Genomic DNA, 21,469 nt, shown 5'->3' on the forward strand with positions numbered 1-21,469 from the left:
GTAAAACCTTTTCTATGACCAATCATCAAACAACAATTTGAAATATAAATAAGCCATTAGCTTTTTCAAAACCTACGTTTATTTTAGACTCAATATATTTCCACCGTCCAATACCGTTTGATAGATAACTTTGACAGTTCTTCGAGTAAATGAAAAATTATTATGTTTTACAATTTCACAGATTGGTAACTCTTTGAAAACATTGCATTCAGTTCCAACAGTTCAAAATGTAAGTATAAAATTGCTAAGGCTTAAAAAATTAATTAATTAAATAAAACTCAATATCTATAATTTATAATTATTTTTACGCTATTCATTGCTAAATCTTGAAATAACGTTTTGTCTCCTTTGCTAACTACCACCATTTAAAATGAAAATTTTTGGGCACAGTTAAAAATAAATCAGGTTCAAAGTTCAAACAACAAATAAATACTTTTATTTGAATAAATGAACAATCAATATCCAACAACTCTTCTCTTTTTTAACATTTGTAATATTCATATTATTTATAAATTATTAACTTTAGATTTATTTCTTCAATGTTTGGTTAGTTAGCTAACTAATAAATACTAAATAATCAAATCACAATTTTACATTTTTTTTTTTTGCCCAAGAACAAACACACATTCAGAAAATGTTTATACATTTGGAGAAAAAGACTACTACAAAAATCTAACACATTTAGGTGAATAACAATTATTGCCTTGAATGTATCTGTCAAATTAATAAATACAAATAGTAACGTAATGTCAAATATCACAGAATATATTAATGTTATACTACGTTACAAGAACATATTAAATACGTTAGTGCAGAGTATAACCTACAGTGTTTATGTAATTTCTTGAATTAAAGCACTTAAAGTAGATTCATGAAAACATTAAGTTATATCAACACTTATTGTTATTTAAAGCTGTTGAACAACATTCGTAGAACTTTAACCTGTTCTTAGATAGTAAAAGTATACAAATACTTTGTTGGAATCTTTATAACATTTAATCAAGTGTCCAGGAAGGATATAATTTTTACCTATAGCTCAACATAGTAATCATACATGGTAATGTAATAGCTGAAACACATTATATTTTCATTTTAAGCTCTCAGGTACCTTGTTTTAAGATGAACAATTATAAATATATTGTATTAATAACATTGGCATCAAGTACAGGAACCCGTATCAACTGATAAACCTAGAACTATACATTTAACCTGCTCTGAGATAAATATGAAGGTCACTTTAATGTATCATTTTAAAGTATAGGTCTTCTACTATTCTTACATTTAGTTTTAACAGCCACAGAGTAGTAAGGTGCAGAGGAAACATTAAATGGTCCGCTTAAGTGGTGTCTAGCACTAGCCGCTGGTGTCTAGGGCTAAGTCCAACACCACCCCTATTCCTCATGTACTAGAACACTAATGGTGGAGGAAGACCTTGCATCCCGTGCAATAGTAATTTTCACACAGTGCGGGGTATTCCGTGCTCGTAACAAGTATATTTTTGACACAACATACTAGGAGCTAAAAGCGCACTGTCATCCTATGCATGTTTCCTCTGTATCTTACTTTTCTGTACTATGACAAATTTGTCTGTAACAAGCATTCATTTAACGCCATACTCAAACAAACACTGTACAAGTGCACAAGAATGTATACTGAATTGCCGTGTAAGGCTAAATGGTTATGTTACTTTTTGTTAATTTATGGACAATCCACTCACACTACTGTAGGCCAAGAGTTTTATGAAGCATAAGTTATGTGAACTCTTTTATAATTATTATAAGCTGATAAGCACATAAATAGTTCAGTACACCTGTTCAAATCACTTTAACACTTAAATAAGACTAGTTGATGGGTTCAGTTTATACCCATTCCATATTCTACACTCACTTAGACATAGAGTGGTACCCTATGAGTTATTCAAAGAGGAGATTAACTATTGAAACAAAAACTCTTTGAAACCAACATAACATTGATTAAAATCTCTGAGGAAACTAACAATAGATAAACAAATAAGTAAACAGCACCGTAATTATGTTTCATTTTTATACTACATCTTAAGGCAAATGTGAAATCACAGATACTTAAAATAATACGAGTACACTATCAAGCTATCATAAGGCACATGACACATCAACAAAAATAAATCATCAAAAACATTTATCAATCTACTTAACTAAGCACCGTAAGAATTCATATTTCAGATGTAAAGTGTTGAGAACCACAAACATTTTTTAAACATACTTGTATGCAAAGCGTAACTATATTTTAGGGTTTTTTGGGTCACGAAAATCACCCAAAAGTTATATAACATTTTGAGCAAAATATAATTTAAACAGTTGATACTGTGTATTATGTGGTTGAGTCAAACATATACTCAACAATTCTTGGTTTTGGTATTTGAAATTTAAGTTATTTAAAATATGCCAACTAGAAGATATACGTATATGGTAAAAATCTGTTTTTAAAATTTTGTTATACCAAATCTTTGAGCGAACTAGAGAAAAATGTTTTCTTTGTGTGATTCTTTTACACATACATACAAATACATTTATATAAATATTATATATTCATGCTTAGTTCTCAGTCTTAGATTAAGTACATTAAAAAACTAAAATACTGTTAAGTAAAATACAGTTCTTGGTTTAAAACAACCACAACCCTACATCACTAGCAAAAAATTATTTTATGTATAATTTAAAATTTCCTTTACAAAGTTAGTCAAGTCTATAAAAACCAACATGCATGGGATAGCGATATTGCTTTTTGCCAATTAAAACCTGATTTGTTTGGCCAGTTGTACAGAATTATGGTTGATTGAAACAAGAAATAGTACGAGGTGGTTTTTTAATCAAGGGTACAACCCCCTACCCCCGTATGCCCCCGTATGTTGTGTGTATAGTTCACATGTATGCTGCAGCAAGGCTCCTCACCGCTTACTGACTTTATTTGTGAACAGAATGGCGCCATTTGCATCTCTGTAGCTGATGTGTCCACTTTGCTGTGTGTCTAGAACATTTTTTAAATTATTGAATCTCCCGCTGCATGCGATTTAAGGTTGGTGATATTTTGTTTACTGCAAGCAACATTATTGGTTGCAGACATTCATCGCCAAGTTTATAGCCCTAATGCAATGAGTGGTAAAGTGCAAAAAGATGTTAGGGGTTTAGGAAAATGTCCATTTTGGAAGGAATTGTGTTTTTGATGGGTACCCAGACTTATCACATAAGATCATAAAGGAAAAGGGTTTTCACAGCCATTGGTACACTCCCTAACCCATTTCTGAACTTTACTCTCACTCATTGCATTAGGACCATAACTTTTAGATATCTGGCGATTAATGTCGGCATCGGATATGTTTCTTGTGGTAAAAAACTTTATCACTTACTTAATCTCGCATGTAGCGGGAGATTCAATATTTTAAAAAAACTTTCTAAACCCACAGCAAAGCGTACATGTCAGCTACGGAGCTGTAAACGGTTCCATTCTGTTCACCAATGATGAGTAAATGGTGAGCCACCTTGTTGCGGTGTACATGCGAAATACAGAGCTATACGCAAAAACGACTCTCCTATTCAGTTGAACCTCTATCAACCCGTGGTCCTGCAGGCGACGTTTACAGAGGTTTTACTGTAAAGTTATAATTAACATAACACACACTAACTCACTAAATACACACAAAACACCAGTCACGTTGTTCAAGAACTTACAGCATCAGACACTGTTGGGAACATAGTTTCCTCTGGATATTGAAGAAAGAATTCGGCCCTCCTCAACTGTTCATATACATGACCTGAAACAACACGTTTATTTGAGAACACAATCAAGTTTCCACTGTTTCCAGTCTGCATGGGTAAATGTAATACTTAAAATAATTGGAATATCTAAAAGAGCTCTTAACTGGTTTTCTTCCTATTTTACAAATAGATCTCAATTTGTGGAAATTAACCATTTGACAAATCATAATAGAATCATCAAATCATCATCAACTTATCAACCAATTAAATTTGGGGTCCCACAAGGTTAAATTTTGGGGCCTTTGCTTTTTTGTGTTACCTTAAGGGCATGGAAGATAATTTAACCTACAAGCAAAATTCTATATTATGTCTTTACGCTGATGATTCTAATTTTATTGTATCATCTAACTCTCCAGAAGAAACTGAAATTTTTACATATGTATAGAGAATATTGGAAACTATTTATACAATCATAACTTATTATTAAATTCACAAAAAACCAAATTTATAAATTTCAGAACAGCTCAGAACAAAATTACAAAAGAGCCAACAATAACTTACAACTCAAATAACATTCAAAAGGAAAATCTGATCAACTTTCTGGGTTTAACAATAGATGAAAATTTGAATTGGGATAAACACACACAGAAAGTTTTGACCAAAACTAACTCCGGAATTTATGCATTGTCAAATAGGTCCTTTTATTGTAATTTGAAACCGTAAAAAGTATATATTTTGCTCACATCCACGCTCATCTTTAATTCGGTTTAGCTTTATATGGGTCAACAAAAAAATTTTATATGGATAGCATTATGAAGCGGCAAAAAGAGGCTATCAGAATTATGTTTAAGCTTAAGCGAGATAATTCGGCAAAAGAACATTTTAAGAAATTACTAATTTTTACAGTTTATGGGCAATATATTTATGAAACAATTCTTATTGCCAAAAAAAATTAATCTGAGCAAGTAATAAATTCAGTACATTCTTATAATTTCAGGAGGAGAAGAGGGTTCGTCCAGCCTCACAAATTAAAATTTTTTGAAAAAAAACCCTCATACGCTGGTAACGAGTTTCTAAAATTTTTCCCTGAATTGATAAAAAAAGAAACAAACTTATCTAAATTCAAGAAAATTCGAAAAGATTATTTAATCAATTTAGCATTATATTCTTTTGAGGAGTTTTCCACCTCACATACATAGAAATAGTATTTTTATTTTAAGTATTCTGACACTATTCACTGTACCACCAATACATGATTTATGATGAATAAAGATGTTTGAATATGAATATGAATATGTACGTGTATATTGTAAACTTCACTAAGAACATTTGAAAACCGTAAAAATTAATTAAAATTAAAATTAAGTAAACTGTGATGTTAATGAATTTACTTACTTGAGCAGCTTGCGAGAATGAGGGTTATGTTCTTTAGTTGAAGGTCCGTCTTCAAGGCTAAAAAGGCCATTGTTGATGCTGGATCAATAAATGTTACGGAGGACATATCAATGACAAGTTTTGTAATCTGAAAAAATACAAGTTTTAAAGTATACTACATGAATAGAGGGGCTGTAATTTCTTAAACGCTACATTGATTGGGTGCAAGACAACCTTAAAATAGAATCAACAAACACTGTTAATGAATGCACAATTATTGGTGATCATTCCAAATTTCCTGGTTTCAGATAAAATTCACGTACAATAACTTACAGACTTTTTCCCGGTCACCAAAATGTGCGTACATAATTCCCAGATTTCGGATAGAAACCCTGGTTAGTATTTCAGAGCATTATTAATTAGCCCTGTACCGTATTTTAAATTCGCTCGCTGAGGTACCAAGGCTCTTCCTACTTGAGTAGTGGATTAGGCAGCAGGTCAGCTTCCTGCATATGTCACCAATTTGGATACGCTTTGCGGCATCTCGTAAGGACACCCGGTCAAAGCGATTAGGTCCATAAGTGAACCTTATGGCAGAATTGCCATATCCTCCTTATATCAGGAAACATTGGCTAGGAGGACCAAGGACCGCTCGAGATCCGTTTTGGGATGTTCTGGCAGTGGAGTTTTAAATCTGCTAAAACCTTTTGTTCTAGCACGTTGAACTGCAAAAGTGACGTGGTCAGAAAAAGAGAGGTCTTTGTCAAGAACAACACCAAGGGTGGGATTTAAATTTAATTTGATTTGGGCTCCAATCAGTCTATTAGAATAAACGAATCAAACTTTAGGTTAAACACACCGTCAAGATTAAAACAACGTTTAGATCACACATAGAATAATAACCTATTAGATCTGTTTAATATAATTTTTTGGGGAAATGATTTTACACTTATCCTTGGCTCAGTCTACCATAACTAAACATTCCACAACCAAGGCACCCAATGAATATGGGGAGTTTGAATTCCGATGCTGCCTCAAATAATGTTTTGTATTGTACCCACTTACTCCTTCCCTTCATTGATACAGTTCACAAATACAGGCCTTAATGATGGACAGGTAAACTAGTGAATTGTTATCTAACTTCTCTATTACTGCTCTATACTGAATAGTAAGTACTCACTGGACTCTCAGGTGCTGTAGCGGCAATACTTTTCTTCAGCACCTTGTCAATTTTTCTCCTCACATTTGACTTGTTAGCAAAGTGAAGGCCGCCACAAATTCGGATAATCAGTGTATTTGGAATTGGGATTACCTGAAAACCCCTTTTTGTTAAAGTAATTTGCACATATGTTAACTAATCTTAGTATCTAAACAATATCAATATGTTATCAGGTAAAAGTAAAAGTGTAGGGAACCCTCATTCAAACTTTATAGCCTGGCCTACATCCAAATAATAACGGAGCAATGAGTCTAAAATAAAATACCCCCGCCGCAGCAAACCTGCCGACTAAGCGAATTTCCAATTGTCTGAATTAACTTTTAATTAAATATATTTAAAAGACATTAGGTTTAATGAGTACCTAGGTTAGCTGCGACAAAGAAACTTATAAAGTGTATTTTTTAGTAAAATATTAATAGCTTAGTATAAAATAAATAAATGTGCAAAGTTTGATCAAAATATATATATCCATAAACAAGCAAACTACAACATTTTACAATATTCACCATAAGAATAACATGGGAATTTTAAATTTACAATTTTTGTATTTTCTCCGTTAACCCTCCGAGTGTCCATAGTTTAGGCCTTAATGTCCGCCTATTTTGGCGCATTTGCAAGGTTTTATTAAAACGGATCTGAGAAGCTTAAAACAATGTTAATTCTACTGTTCTATGTACCATTTTGTTTGGAAAATCATGGGCTTCAATATTATACATAAAAAAACATAAGGAACATTTGTTTCAAAAAAATTTTTTAGGTAAAAAAAAATATTTTGGAAAATTTTCAAAAAAAAATAAGTTCGCGCTCAATGAAATTGTATAAATCTAAGGCCTATAAATATTTGAAAATAACCACTTTGTTCTAAATTTTATGAGGATTACAAATATATAATAATATAAGGAAGTAGATTTGCAAATAAATAAGTTATGGGCAAAAAACAGATTTCAGTACATAGCGTTTAGCTAAGAATGCATAGCCTAACCATAGCTAGGAATCTGGCTGATAATTTACATCAATATCACTACCTACTTCTTCAGGATCATCAACCAGCCCTTCAAAATCACTTAAATCTTCTTATAATGCACCACGTATATCACTACTTTTGATTTTTAACATAAAACAATGATAAACGTAATAAAACACATCAGTCATCGGTCCGAGGTTAACCAAGCTGTTTACAAATACGCACGTCAGCTGTCTGCTACAATATTTTCGGAACTAAAATGAATAGCGCTTAGAGACAGACCTCCGTAGAAAGCTCTGAATCTAACAAAAAGAACGATACCTAACTCGATCCAGTTCAATCCGATTCAGTCAGTCATAGAGCCTTCGCCGTAAACGATGTTCGTATGTCGAAAAATCGACAAGTGACACTACACAAAGTGTGTCGTGAGTCGATTTTTCGACAAGTGACGCTCGGAGGGTTAATACCGTTTCTTGCTAAAACTTGCCCTTTGAAAACAGTTAGAGTCAAAAGTGTTTAGAATATAATAAACTACGAGACATGCAATCTAGTTAGAGGTTAGTTCTAAAGCAGTGATTACCTTGCAGGGAATGTTTATCTATAGTGAGTGTGTAGCTCAGTTAGTATCTATAGACAATAGACTGTTTCCTTTTATTTGTAATTTCATTAAGAAATACAATGGTGTCACAAAAATCCAGAATGTTTAACATTTAGATTGTTTGACAGTTTACATTTTCTTTGTATTGAAAGTTCATAATTGGTCAAAAAATTCCTCAAGGGAGTACACCGGTCGGTCCACAAGCCAGTCCCAGAGTTGCTGTTTGAGTTGGTTTCCTTCTTGAGGTTGTTTGGAAGAGAATTGATGATTTTACTGCCAATTTAAGAGGGGTTTCTGGTGTATTGTGTAGTGTGGTGGATCGTTAGGCTGTAGTCGGCTGCTCTTCTGGTGTGGTAAGAGTGAAAACTCTCATTTCTGGGAAGGTTAAGTTTTTTTGTATACAGGACAACTCCATGGATGTAGAGTGCTGTCAATGTTAGAAGCTTAAGAGACCTGCAGCTGTCTAAGCGCTCAAGGCCGGAGAGTGCCCTGACAGCTTTTTTCTGGAGCACCAGGACTTTGTTGAGGTTTGCCTCTGATGCCCCCCCCCCCCCAAAGATATTAAGCCATACCTTACATGTGATTCTATTACAGCATACTATGCTGTCTTAGCCGTTTCCAGACCTCCTATCCATTTCATCATCTTTGTTACATAGACCCCAGATGCAAGTTTCTTGGTCAGGTTGTGTATGTGGTCGTTCCAGGAGAGGTCTTCATCAATTGTCAGGACAAGCAGTTTTGAGTTATTTTCAACGGTTATTTCAGGAATTTCTTGGATTTCTCCTGGTAGTGGAGTGGATACTTGAAGTGGGAGTGTGATTTGTTAGTATCCCTCCTGGGACTGGATACCCATATAGAGAGCGTGGCTCAGTTAGTACCTCTACTGGGAGTGGAGTGGATACCTGTAGTAAAGCCTAGTCCACACATGGAGACTGAGTCGGCCGACTGTCTGCGCACAGTTGGCAGACAGTCGACCGATCGTCTGCCGACAGTCTGTCAACACAGTTTCGGATTCAAGTTTCCGATGTGTTTTGCGTCCACACTAGCCAGCCAGTGTTTCTGTGTTTTTTTGGTATGGCAACCGAGGAGGACGTAATTATCTCCTGTGCGGGCTTCAGAACCATGGGGCTAAGAACCTAGACATAGACAATGAGGGACCCATTGGAAAACATTTTCTCGAACAAGGTTCGTACTATGGTCACAATCTTCCATCAAACCTTCAGATTAGGTGAAGGATTTAGGAACTTCACTAGGTTGATTTCTAAAGATTTTGAACTTTTGCTGGGCTTTGTTGGTCCTAAAATTTTAAACTTGAAGAGATGAATAATTCAATAAAATGTCATGTCATAATATAAATTATTGAAAAGAAATTCCAAAACTTTCAAGAAACTCAATCCAGCTCTTTTGATACCGTCCAAAAATCGTCATATTACCGCTTTGCAGTCCAACTAAATGGGCTGATTGTTGAACACCTTCGGCTTGTACCCAGTCTCTTGTCTCCAGACACGTCCACACATGCAGACTTTGTCTCTTGTCTCCGTGTTTCCCATTCGAACGGGAAACAGAAAACACTGTATTTTGTCTCCAGAAACACCAAAATTTGACTGTCAACAGTTGGCAGACAGTCGGCGGACAATTTCAATTCGATTCAATTCGTTTTATCGTAAGAGCCAGAAACCCTCCGATTACAAACCCGGTACCTATAATTAAACACACCCGGGCCCCATGATGTAGGCCGAAGCAAATGCACCAACCTTTGGCACATCATGGGAGGATGACTTAAGGTCATCAGGCTCACCGGCTGCCGAAGCAACCCCTCGGAGAGAGGGTTTCCCCTCAATCCTAACCAGGGATACCGGCTACTTGTTTAAGCGTCACTCCACCTAGAATCCACCTGGTACGAAACCCTGAAGAATCGCAATGGAGCGCCCTGACGCATTTAGTGCAAGCAAAACTCGGGACCTATCCAATCCCTGACAGGCCAAGACCCGCCATCAAAGCCAGGAGGAAGGGGACCATCAGCAAGCTGATGGGGGGAACCGCAACCCTAGCTCCTTTCCCTAGGAGTGGAAAGGATACTTGTAGTGAGAGTGTGATTCAGTTAGTATATTTCTGGAAGTAGATACCAAAAATGAGAGTGGTGCAGTATCTTTCCTAAGAGTGGATGATCGTGGTGAGATCACAACTCAGTTAGTATATTTCAGGGAGTATATGAGAGTAATGAGATTATGGCTCAGTTGTTATTTGTCAACCAGTAGAACTTATTTTTGGGCATATGTCTGTGAGTTTACGTTCTCTTATTTGTTGTTGTATTTAAAGCGAGATGCAAATTTGAGTTTTGTTACTGACTTTGTTTAATCTAAGTTTGGGTTACTTAATTCAGTAAATATCTATGGATGAATAAATGAATAATTACCTTATTATATCTATCACTTTCAAGAAACAAGTCTGTATTTGGTAGTTTGCCAAGCTTGTTGACATAGGGGGATTGGCTCATCATTATTATCACAACAAGAGACACGATGATTCCAAGTACCAGCCCAACATCAACATCAATCAAGATAACGGCGAAGAAGGTGATCAACCAAATAGCTCCATCCCTTCGGGAACGTCGCCACGCTGGTGGGAAATCTTTCACCTGCTTCAGCATACCTTTCAGTGCGAATAATATAATTCCTGCTAGAACACACTGCAACAAACGTACAACCTTGATATAGAGATTACAACCACCTGGACTATAGACCTACATTTATTTTTTTAAGTTAGAATTTCAATTTGGTGATAACCATATACATGACCATTCACAGGATAGTGACCATCAACAGCCAACCAATATCATGCAATATACAGTGTGATTGAAAATCCCGGAACTGTGTAATATATATTATACTACTATAAAGGAATGAAACTTGGTAAATGAATTATAGCTATAATAGTGCAGTAAAAATAAGAGAAAAATTAAATAAACCTAAAAAAAATTAGCACAACCGGGGAATTTTGTACAGATGTTGGGTGTACCTTCCTTTTGAACATACTAAAAGTCCCCTAAAATTGAAGCTGTGCTACGGCCGCCATATTGGAAAATGGCGGCATATTTCTATATTTTTCGCTATAGTGACTTTATTATTAGAGATACAGGAAAAAGCTAAATATACAAAATGTAGGTCATTTAAAAATACACATTTTTTGTATTTACCATCTTTCTCTAAACCCAACGGATTTTGAGTTATTTGTTATTAAGTATATTTAGTTTTTTCTATTTATCAAAAATAGGTGAAACACATGGAAATTGACCGTTACTTTCAAGGATTATGATAATTTATCCCATTTAGTTAAATAGTGTGATACTATAAAATCTTAAAATTTTAGCTTATTTTATGAGTAAAACAACTCTGCCCCATCAAACCTGCAGACTCAGCAAATTTCCATTTGATTGGATGTTTTATTAAATGTATTTAAATAAAATTAGATTCAACAGGTACCTAGGTTTGCTGCTACAGGTAGGTTATTATAGTGTGTTTTTTTTTTAGTAAAATATCAATAACTTCGTATAAAATAATTAATTTTCCAAGTTTGATCATAATAAATCTATAAACAAACAAACTGCAACAGTTAACTAATTCATAATAGTAGCATGGTAGCTTAAGATTTACAATTTACAAATTTAAATATACAAATTTTGGTTGTGTTTACTAAAAATATGGCGATTATTCATCACGTTTCGAATACTAATCGAAGCAAGTAATTTAAGTACTGTAATATTAACTCGTACCAAGTATCGGAAATATTGTATGCAGTGAGGAAATCAACCATATTTTGTAAACTACGCAATAGTCATATTAATATTTTATACTCATTGTTACCCATTTAATAAATTAACATTTTAGTATTTTTATGGCACTACCACTATCACTCTGATATCAACTAATTGGGATGAATAATTGTCGTAAACCTTTAAAGTAACCGTCGATTGCGATGGGTTTCGCCGATTTTTGATAAATAAAACTAACTATACTATACCATACTTAATTAGTCACCAACATGAACTAGACACGAAAAACACCCTTCCAAATTTACAATGGGATGTCAAGTATAGTTAGTTAGTGTGGTGGTGCCATCAAAATACTAAAATGTTAACTATTAAATGGGTAAAAAAATGAAGATAAAATATTAATATGACTATTGCGTACTTTACAAAATATGGTAGATTACCTTACTGCATACAATATTTTCGGTGCTTGGTACGAATTAATATTACTTAAATAACAGGCTCCATCTCCTTTTGAAAACTCATTTGGTTAATATTCTAATCGTGACGAATAATCGCCATCTTTTTAGTAAACACAACCAAAATTTGTATATTCAAATTTGTTTATTGTAAATTTAAAACTCCCATGCTATTCTTATGAATTAGTTAACTGTTGCAGTTTGCTTGTTTATACATATATGTTGATCAAACTTGGAAAATTAGTTATTTTATAGTAAGGTATTGATATTTTACTAAAAAAAACACACTATAATAGCATACGTGTATCAGCAAGCCTAGGTACCTGTTGAACCTAATTTTATTTATATACATTTTTAATAAAACATCTGATCAAATGGAAATTTGCTGAGTCTGCAGGTTTGCTGTGGCAGAGTTGTTTTACTCATAAAATAAGCTTAAATTTTTAGATTTTATAGTATCACACTATTTAACTAAATATGATAAATTATCATAATCCTTGAAAGTAACGGTCAATTTCCATGTGTTTCACCTATTTTTGATAAATAGAAAAAACTAAATATACTTAATAACAAATAACTCAAAAACCGCTGGGTTTAGAGAAAGATGGTAAATACAAAAAATGTGTATTTTTAGATGACCTACATTTTGTACATTTAGCTTTTTCCTGTATCTCTAATAATAAAGTTACTATAGCGAAAAATACAGAAATATGCCGCCATTTTCCAATATGGCGGCCGTAGCACAGCTTCAATTTTAGGGGACTTTTAGTATGTTCAAAAGGAAGGTACACCCAACATCTGTACCAAATTCCCCGGTTGTGCTAATTTTTTTTGGGTCAAAACATATTTTTACTGTACTATAAATGTCTACTCTTTCAAGCTATTATTACTTTTTTGTCCCTTAAGGGGGGCCCATGAGGAGTCAGACAAAATTCTTAAATAGCAGCATAGGTTGAGTTTGCTATCAGATTAAAGGTCTACGTTAGTAAAACACAATGCCACAAACGCGAAGTCAAACGGACAATCGAGTCAAAAACGACAGCTGCTCAAACATTCCTTGAATTTGCAACGCTTATTATACTGTGGGGTGCCAACTAGAAGTCAGAGGAAAATCATAAACGTAAGAATAGGTCGATATGCACATCACAATAAAGGTCTTAATTAGTAGAATACAATGCCGCAAATTTTAGCTCAAAATAACAACTGGGTAAAAAATGGCAGCCGTTCAAAGATTCAAAATGGCAGATTCAAGAAATATTTGAACGGCTGCCATTTTTGACTTGGTTATCCGTTTGAGTTCGGGTTTACGCCAATGTGTTTTACTAAATAAGACCTTTAATTTGATACCAAAGTTGACCTATGCTGCTATTTGAAAATTCTGTCTTACTCCTTATGGGACCCCTTAGAAGGTAAAAATGTAATAATAGCTTGAAAGAGTAGACATTTATGTTTATTTTTGATATACTAAGTTTTATTACTTCATCTATAATAGTATAAAATATATTACACCGTTCCGGGACTTTTCAATCACACTGTATACGTAATAGTTGTACTAATTTTAGCACTAAGAGGTGCAAAAGATGTAGTCAAAATGTTATCATAGGATAAACAATAACACAAAATATAGCCTACAAGACACAATTTCAGGTACTAGCATTTAAATCGCTATTAATTGGTCACATTTTCATAGATATATTACTATTGGAAATTCTTTAAGTAAAAAGAAAGGTCAACTCTAACTGAAATCAATCCGATCTTAATGATCCGAAATTTGCCGGTTTGACACATTTGGTAATCCGACAAGCTTTCAATGATCATAATTCAGATATAGCGTGGTTATTGAACCTCTTGCTAGGCAGAAAAATGTTAACTGTACAGTGGAGCATTTTGATGCTGTGTCGGCTGGTGCTATCCTTATACAAGATAGTGAAGAACGTGGTGATTAATAACATGAACACGATTGACGATGATTGTAAAATCAAAAAAAGTCAGAAAGGGTTGTCATAGAACCTTTAGTAAAGAAGAAGCAAAAAACACTTGTGTTTATTTATTTATTTGCTACCAACAGTCCAAACAAAACAATTTACAATTTTGACATTAAAAATTCATTATCAATATGACTTTATTAAAGTCATCTTGATAATGAATTGTTAATGTAAAAAAAAACATGTTTAGCTTGACCCTTAGTTAAATTAACTAAGGGTCAAGCTAAACATGTTTTTTTTTTCAATAAAGTCTACATGCAGCACTGTACATGTTAATAATAGGCTATTCCTTTAAAATATTGTAAATATCATAACACAATTACATTATACAGGGTGTTTTTAAAAGAATTCCGGGATTTTAAATTTATATTTCTCCGGTACTATTCAAAGTAACTAAACGTTTTATACATCAAAATAAAGCTAAAATAACCAAGTTTTGTGTGCCATGTAGCAAGGCAGGAAACATTGACCTTGACATGCGCAAACCAGATGCGTGGTGATAGGCTGTTATTGCGACTCACACGCCCCGCCTCCCGCCAGTAGCCGGTACGATGTTTACGGCGCAACAAAAGGCGCAGTGTGTTCTGTGGTTCGCAGAGTTTAAATTGATTGTAAGTGTGCAGCGTCAGTTTCGAATAAAGTATCCAGGGGAAAAGTCACCGGACGATAAAGCAATTCGTCGATGGTTTAACCAGTTTCGTGAGACAGGAAGTGTTTTGAAAGGACATTCACCAGGCCGGCCAAAAACAAGTGATGACAAAGTTGAATCAATCCGACAGTCATGCTTTAGAAGCCCAAAAACCTCACTTGCTCGACGAAGTCTACAGTTAAACGTGCCTAAATCGACACTACACACCGTAATTCGTAAGAGATTGAGACTTCGTGCGTACAAAATTCAATTGAGACATCACATAAAACCAGCCGATCGCCCTAAGCGTACAGACTTTGCTAGATTTATGCTCAATGAGATCGATAACAATCCAAATTTTATTAAAAGAGTGCTGTTCTCAGACGAAGCTTCATTTCACATAAGTGGCGTTGTTAATCGTCATAATTGTCGCAATCGGGGTTTGGAACAACCTAACATTGTACAAGAACATGTGCGCGATTCGCCAAAAGTAAACGTTTGGTGTGGATTAATGTATGACCAAGTGATAGGGTCTTTCTTTTTTGCCGAAAAAACAATCAACGGCATTGTTTATTTAGATATGCTAGAACATTTTTTGTTTCCTCAAATAGACGATATTGAAGAACGAGCTGGTGTACGAGTCATTTTTATGCAAGATGGTGCCCCGCCTCATTACCGTAATGAAGTGTGCGATACACTTAACAACAAGTTTACAAATGGTTGGATAGGAAGGGGCGCGCCTATTGCCTGGCCTCCAAGAAGTCCCGATTTGACCCCTTCGGACTTTTTCTTGTCGGGCTACATAAACAACATTGTTTTCAAATACAGTCATAAATTGAGCTAAAGATGTTTTATATTTTTTTAATGACTTACGTGAGGAAGTGTCTCAAAGGAAGGTCCAATGAAAATCAGAACCAGGGCGATACAAGCACAGGAGACTAAACTGGCGACCTGAGTTTTGCCCCCGACTCCATGTTGTATGAGACTTCGAGACAGCGAGGCAGCGAATGGAAGGCACGAAAAGAATGATCCTACGATGTTACCCACTCCCTGTAATACCACAGAGCTTAGAATTTATTATTAGTCTATTCTGGATTAAAAAAGATAATGGAAAATAATAAAACCTTTGGAACTTGTGTTTTAGAACTAAAAACTAGTTGATTAGTTTGAAGTACAGTAGACTCCCTCTTATCCGGACTCCTCAGAAACGTGGACAGTCCCGATAACAGATTTGCCGGTTAAAACGACGTTCTCTAAAACTCGTTAAATAAAGAACGTCTAATCCATACTGTATGATGATTATTACGTTAAAAAAAATAGTAAAACTAGACACTTTTGTATAATTAATGTAAACACAAAACACCAGATGAAACGTGATCACAGGTAGAGCCCTCCTCCTTAGTCACCGCTCGTTCGATGGAGTCCCAGAGTGTACTTCCATGTGTCACCTATGGTGTTGTTGTTTTTGTTTGCTATATATTTTTATAAATATGTTAAGTAAGAGTTTTTACTGATTTGCACAATTTTATTGATTATACATGGTTTTGATACCTTTTTGTATTATTATATAAAACTAAAATGTTTGTCTAATGTTTCCATACCCGGCAAAAAACTTCTTGTGCCGCCGATCGTTTTTTTTTTTTATTTAAAGACAACCATTAAGGTATAAGTTTCCTTTTACTTCAAAGTCTGCAGTACTGTAAACTGTCATCTTATATGTCTATCAGAAAGCAGCCAACAGATTACTTAGTGAGCGGATCATTGCATCGTCTACAAAATAAACAATAATTCTTAAAATAATGCTCTGATCTAAAACCAAGCAATATTACTTTTCAATTTATCAGAGGTTGCTAATACTCACCTAAAACAAAAAATTGTGTAATAGTATGTTATATTAATTTATATATTGCCGAGTGATCCAGCTCTTGTAGTTAGACTACCATGGTTTCGAAGACTTTATGCCTTCATTACCAAATCTACATGAACATTAAGTGTCATTAATCCTCTTCAACTTGGACAATTTGAAGATAAGTCGTACAAAAGACGCAACAAAAACGAACGAAAATATAAAAAAGATAGCGTGGCCACAATTAAAAAACAAGTCGAACAACTCCTGCGTGTAGCCAGCGTAAGTACGGAAGTAAACATGTCCTGCGTTGTTACCCAATGTCATGACCATCCGCCGGCTACACACAAACGTTGTTAGACTTGTTTTTTAATCAGCTGCTCTTTTATTTGGACTGTTATCACTTCCTATGATATATTACAATGTTTATGCTGAAATAGATAACAGTGGAAGAGGAGCAACTGCGTCACAACGCAGGACACGTCACCCAGTGTCATAACTGTACTTACGCTGGCTAGACGTACGCGTTGTCCCCATTGTTTTTTAATTGTGGCCACGCTACCTTTTAAGTGTTTTGAAGGTTTTTGTGTCTTTGTGTTACGAGTTTTGTATGACGGATCTACATACCGTCTAGGTTGAAGAGGATTAATGACGCTTAATTTTCACGTAGACTTGACAATGAAGACATAAAGCCTTTGAAATCGTGGTAGTCTAACTACAAGGACAGGATCACGTGGCGTACAAATTTTACCGATACTATTGCAATAATCATAGTGATATAGAGGCTAAGCTGCAACAAAATTTCACTTTAATTTGAGGTGAAGGACGATATAATAGAAGTTTATGATAAAATAATCATCTAAAATTTAACAGCTGTATTAGAGGTTAAATATAAAACTTCATAATCTTACAGAGGCAATCAATTCTTGGTTGGCGTCCACTTTGTAATGTTCTTTCTTGGCAAATAAGGTAGCCATCGAAATGTTAATGGAAAAGGCAACGATGGCAATGACCAACCCGTCGATGCCCACATCTAGGATTAACCGGACAGGTGGCATTGCAGGCGTTGGTAACCTGAAAAACAAAACGCATAACATTACGACAAATCATCAATAAGAAGTTGACATCTATGAAATAAAATAACTTTACAGCGACAGGGTTGGTATTTTTTTATTTGATTGATACAATTTGAAATAGTGTACTACGTGACTCACTGTTGATAAAACTCTATGAAAATCTCTTTTTTCCATTGAAATAAGCAATAAGTACCTACAAAAGAAATTTGCCTGTATAATCCATAATACATGTGTGTAACTTTTTTTACAGTAGATTTAGAGACCCAAAACTCTTAAGTATTCTTGCCCTGCTACGAAGCACAGGCAAAACAACTAGTATTTAATCAAAAATCCAACAAGGCAAATTGAAATTCTGTTAGTTTGCAGGTTTACTGTAGCGGGGATATTATTTATATGAAATGAAGGGTTGAGATTTACCCAGTAGGAATCAGTCCAATGGTGGATAAATTGTAAGTGTCTTGGAGGTTGAAGTAGTATGACACGAAGGTTCCTATCATGATCACTATCAACTCCATTGGCACCACATTTCTCAGAAAGGGATGAAGTTTAGGCTGTAAGAAAACAATTTGATGTTAGTGTTAATAGTATATTTTATTACTAGGGCTTGTGGTGATTCTTTTCTACACAAGTTTAACTTGAACAGAAAATGAGCAAGGGTCGAAAAGACACTTTTGGCTTGTGTGTTAAACAATATATTTTTCCTACAGTTACCTAACATTGTACATGTTCTCTCACTGATTTGAGAAAGCAAAGTGGCCAATTCGCTCATCAGTGAGACAATGTTTACATTGTCTCACTCTAATTACTTTGTCTCACTCCAGATTTGCAATGTGAAGGCACGAAATAGTGAGCGCGTAACATGCAGGCAACGTCGTATGCGCGCGAAGTACGTTGGCAGCACTGGCTGTAAATCAGCTGGTCAGCTGTTGTACTGTTGTATTTGTCACTTCACATTAAATGTTTTATTAAAAGTTCACTTCTGTGTAAAAATAGGTTATGTTTCTTCACCAATTTATTTGTTTTATGGTAACTGTAGGAAAAGTATAATGTGCAACTCGAGTTCAAAGTACAATTGTCTCACGCGAGAAACCATTCCTCACTCGCCTACGGCTCGTGAGTAAGGATTTCTCTCGAGTGAGTCAATTGCTCACTTTTCTCACTAGTTGCACAAATAACTATTGTTATACTGCTAACTTTACTTGTTGTCATTAAGCTACCAAATACAAAAAAACAAATATTTTTTAGTCTGTTTGTTACCTTTAGGAAAAAGTTAAATGCAACTGTTATTATTACTTCACAAAATTTAAGTGTACCTAAATTGCTGAAAGTTTTGTAATTTTAATTTATATAATCTTTTATCACTTGTCAATCACAAATATAAGATGAAAGATCTCACATCAATGACACTGTTGAAAACTGAATCTAGATGGGCGTAGTGAAACTGCCCCGACGTTTTGGGTACTTTTGAAACGATGAAACTGCCCCGCTCATTAAAAAGGATTAGCAAGGGTCACCTCGCAAGACTCTAAATGCTGAAATTGCCTCGAGCACCCGGCCAAGTAGTCGCTACAGGACTGGGGATAAAAGGGAATTATTTTTGTCCCTGTGTCCTGTCAGTGACAGCAGTCTTCTAACTGCCACCGACTGCTTTTCCTGCCAAGCCACAATTGTTTCTGTACCAATACCTAACCCAATATAACCTAAACTAACCTCACCTAACCTAACCTAACCCAACCTAACATAACCTAACCTTTAAAAAGCTATAAATTTCTGATATTGGTGGTAGTTATTAGAAGACTGAAGTCACTGACAGAACGCGGGGACAACAATAATTCCCTCTTTTTTGTTTCTGTACCGCTACCTAACCTAAAATAAGCTAGTAATTCCTGATATTGGAGGTAGTTATTAGAAGACTGCAGTCACTGACAGCACGCAGGGACAGCAACGATTTACTTTTCCCCAGACCCGTAGCGTGTACCTGGCGCGGGCGCTCGGGGAAATTTCAGCATTTCTGGTATGGCGAGGTGACCCTTCATGATGCTCTGTAATGAGCGGGGAAGTTTCATCATTTAAAACTTACCTAAAATATTGGGGCAGTTTCATCGTCCCCATCTAGATTGAGGTACAAAAGAAATGAAGATTAATACATTTAAGAAACGTTTACGAATACATTTTTTTAAATGTTCACACGAGTTCATTATTTTTAAATAGTGACTGAAAGATAGAGTTAAATATATTTTTTTACAATATTGTTTTTCTTCTTTACTTTCATTACTTTTTTACATTTTCGTAATAATTGTAGTACTGTAGGCCTACATCCTGATTCCATTCATTGTACATGACTTATGACTCATGAGTAGAGTATGGTTTGATTTGATTTGATAAAGTAATTTTCAAGAATGGATATAATGGTGGTATTTGTATTTTAATGATACATTGTGATCTTAAAGATAAGGAGATTCACTTACCTTTATGAATTGGAAGTATGTGATTAGCATCGCTATCACACTGAATGTCATGACGACAGCTAAGGGGTTAGTTTTGTCAATATTTTCGAACAAGTCCATGCATGTCTGAAAAACAAAGAGCAAAATGATAGGAAATCTTCCCTTCTTATATTGCTATGGTAGGTGTTGATTTTAGATCTTGCAATCAGAACAGTCAATGTTTACCATAGTGTAGAAATTTTGGAATATATCATTAAAATTGAATTTGAAAATCTCAGTATTGATTTTTTTTGTGGTTGGCGGTGCACACCTCTTTTAACCTTGCATTTGCCCGTCCACATATACTACAGATCTGTGCGTGGAACGTATCCAGCAAAGCAAGGGGTGAGCCGGTACGGTACAAAGGTGAACTGTTCTGATAAAATGTTTTCGGCAGTGACCAGGATCCGAACCCATCCTGGGGATCGCTACCTTGGGCCCGAAGTCCGTGACACTACCAACTGAGGCACCGACTCACCACTTTAAAAGTACTATAGATATAAAACTGCTCAGTTTATTTTAAAGTTTTGTTGACTAGACTGTAAATAAACTAAAGTTCAAATGTCACTTTATTTTATTCAACCAACATTTTTAATATCTATTGAATTTTGGGAAACTAAATTTGATGATCCTTAAAGTCTATATTGTAGAAATTTCTACTGAAAGTTACAACATATGGTGTGCTGGTGATAATTTCATTTTTCACTCAATTCCTTTTCAATCTAATACTTGTATATAAATTTTTTTTATTTATAAAAAAAGAGCTTGATGGCCTCTTTTACCTTGCATTTGCCCGTCCACATTAGCCACAGAGGCATGGAACGTATCCAGCAAAGCAAGGGGTGAGCCATTACAGTATAAGGGTGAACTGTACTGGTAAAATTAGTGGCAGGTACCAGGATCGGAACCCACAACATCGCCTGTGTTTGAGTGACACAAACACCTTACCTATTTAAGAACACAGGCAACAACAACAAAGGTAATCTAATATAATTCAATTGATTGAACCTGTGATAGCAAATAAAAAACATATGTTCGTTTTTTGTTTATAAATTTCAAATGTTAAGAATATTCAAAAATGTTTAATAACAGATTGTTGTCACGTCAATTGTTGCCATCATATTATTAATTCATTTGACCTTTATTTCCTTAACTTTATGAAACCATTTGGTGGTTATAAAACTATCAAACCAAGACCACTTTTAAAAGATTATGGTCAGCTCATTTCCTTACTTATTTCAAAGGGGGCTGTTTTTAGCTTTATAACCTTCTTCTCCAGATCAGGGTGTTTCAAATGTGGTGTGCAATAGCTACACTTCATCTATCGTTCAT

At 34.9% G+C, this 21,469-nt stretch overlaps 1 protein-coding gene across 4 annotated transcripts in view; it reads right to left on the reverse strand.

Moving 5' to 3' along the window:
* Positions 1-413: 413 nt before the first annotated feature.
* Positions 414-21,469, reverse strand: part of LOC128998605 (prestin-like) — a 46,794-nt gene continuing 25,738 nt past the window's right edge. For 3 of the 4 annotated variants that reach the window (XM_054424814.1, XM_054424816.1, XM_054424817.1), the window contains exons 7-14: positions 20,120-20,224; positions 18,069-18,202; positions 17,487-17,649; positions 15,603-15,779; positions 10,306-10,578; positions 6,289-6,420; positions 5,130-5,256; positions 414-3,790 (exon numbers count right to left, since the gene is read on the reverse strand). In XM_054424814.1, the coding sequence (XP_054280789.1) occupies positions 3,696-3,790; positions 5,130-5,256; positions 6,289-6,420; positions 10,306-10,578; positions 15,603-15,779; positions 17,487-17,649; positions 18,069-18,202; positions 20,120-20,224 (1,206 nt within the window). In that variant the 3' untranslated portion in view covers positions 414-3,695. The remainder of the gene's footprint in view (positions 3,791-5,129; positions 5,257-6,288; positions 6,421-10,305; positions 10,579-15,602; positions 15,780-17,486; positions 17,650-18,068; positions 18,203-20,119; positions 20,225-21,469) is intronic. The other variant, XM_054424818.1, reaches the window with a different exon arrangement.

The sequence above is a fragment of the Macrosteles quadrilineatus genome, unplaced genomic scaffold, assembly GCF_028750875.1.
Source record: "Macrosteles quadrilineatus isolate MER2022 unplaced genomic scaffold, UCM_ALF_1.0 Scaffold_7__1_contigs__length_78375512, whole genome shotgun sequence".
NCBI lineage: Eukaryota > Metazoa > Arthropoda > Insecta > Hemiptera > Cicadellidae > Macrosteles > Macrosteles quadrilineatus.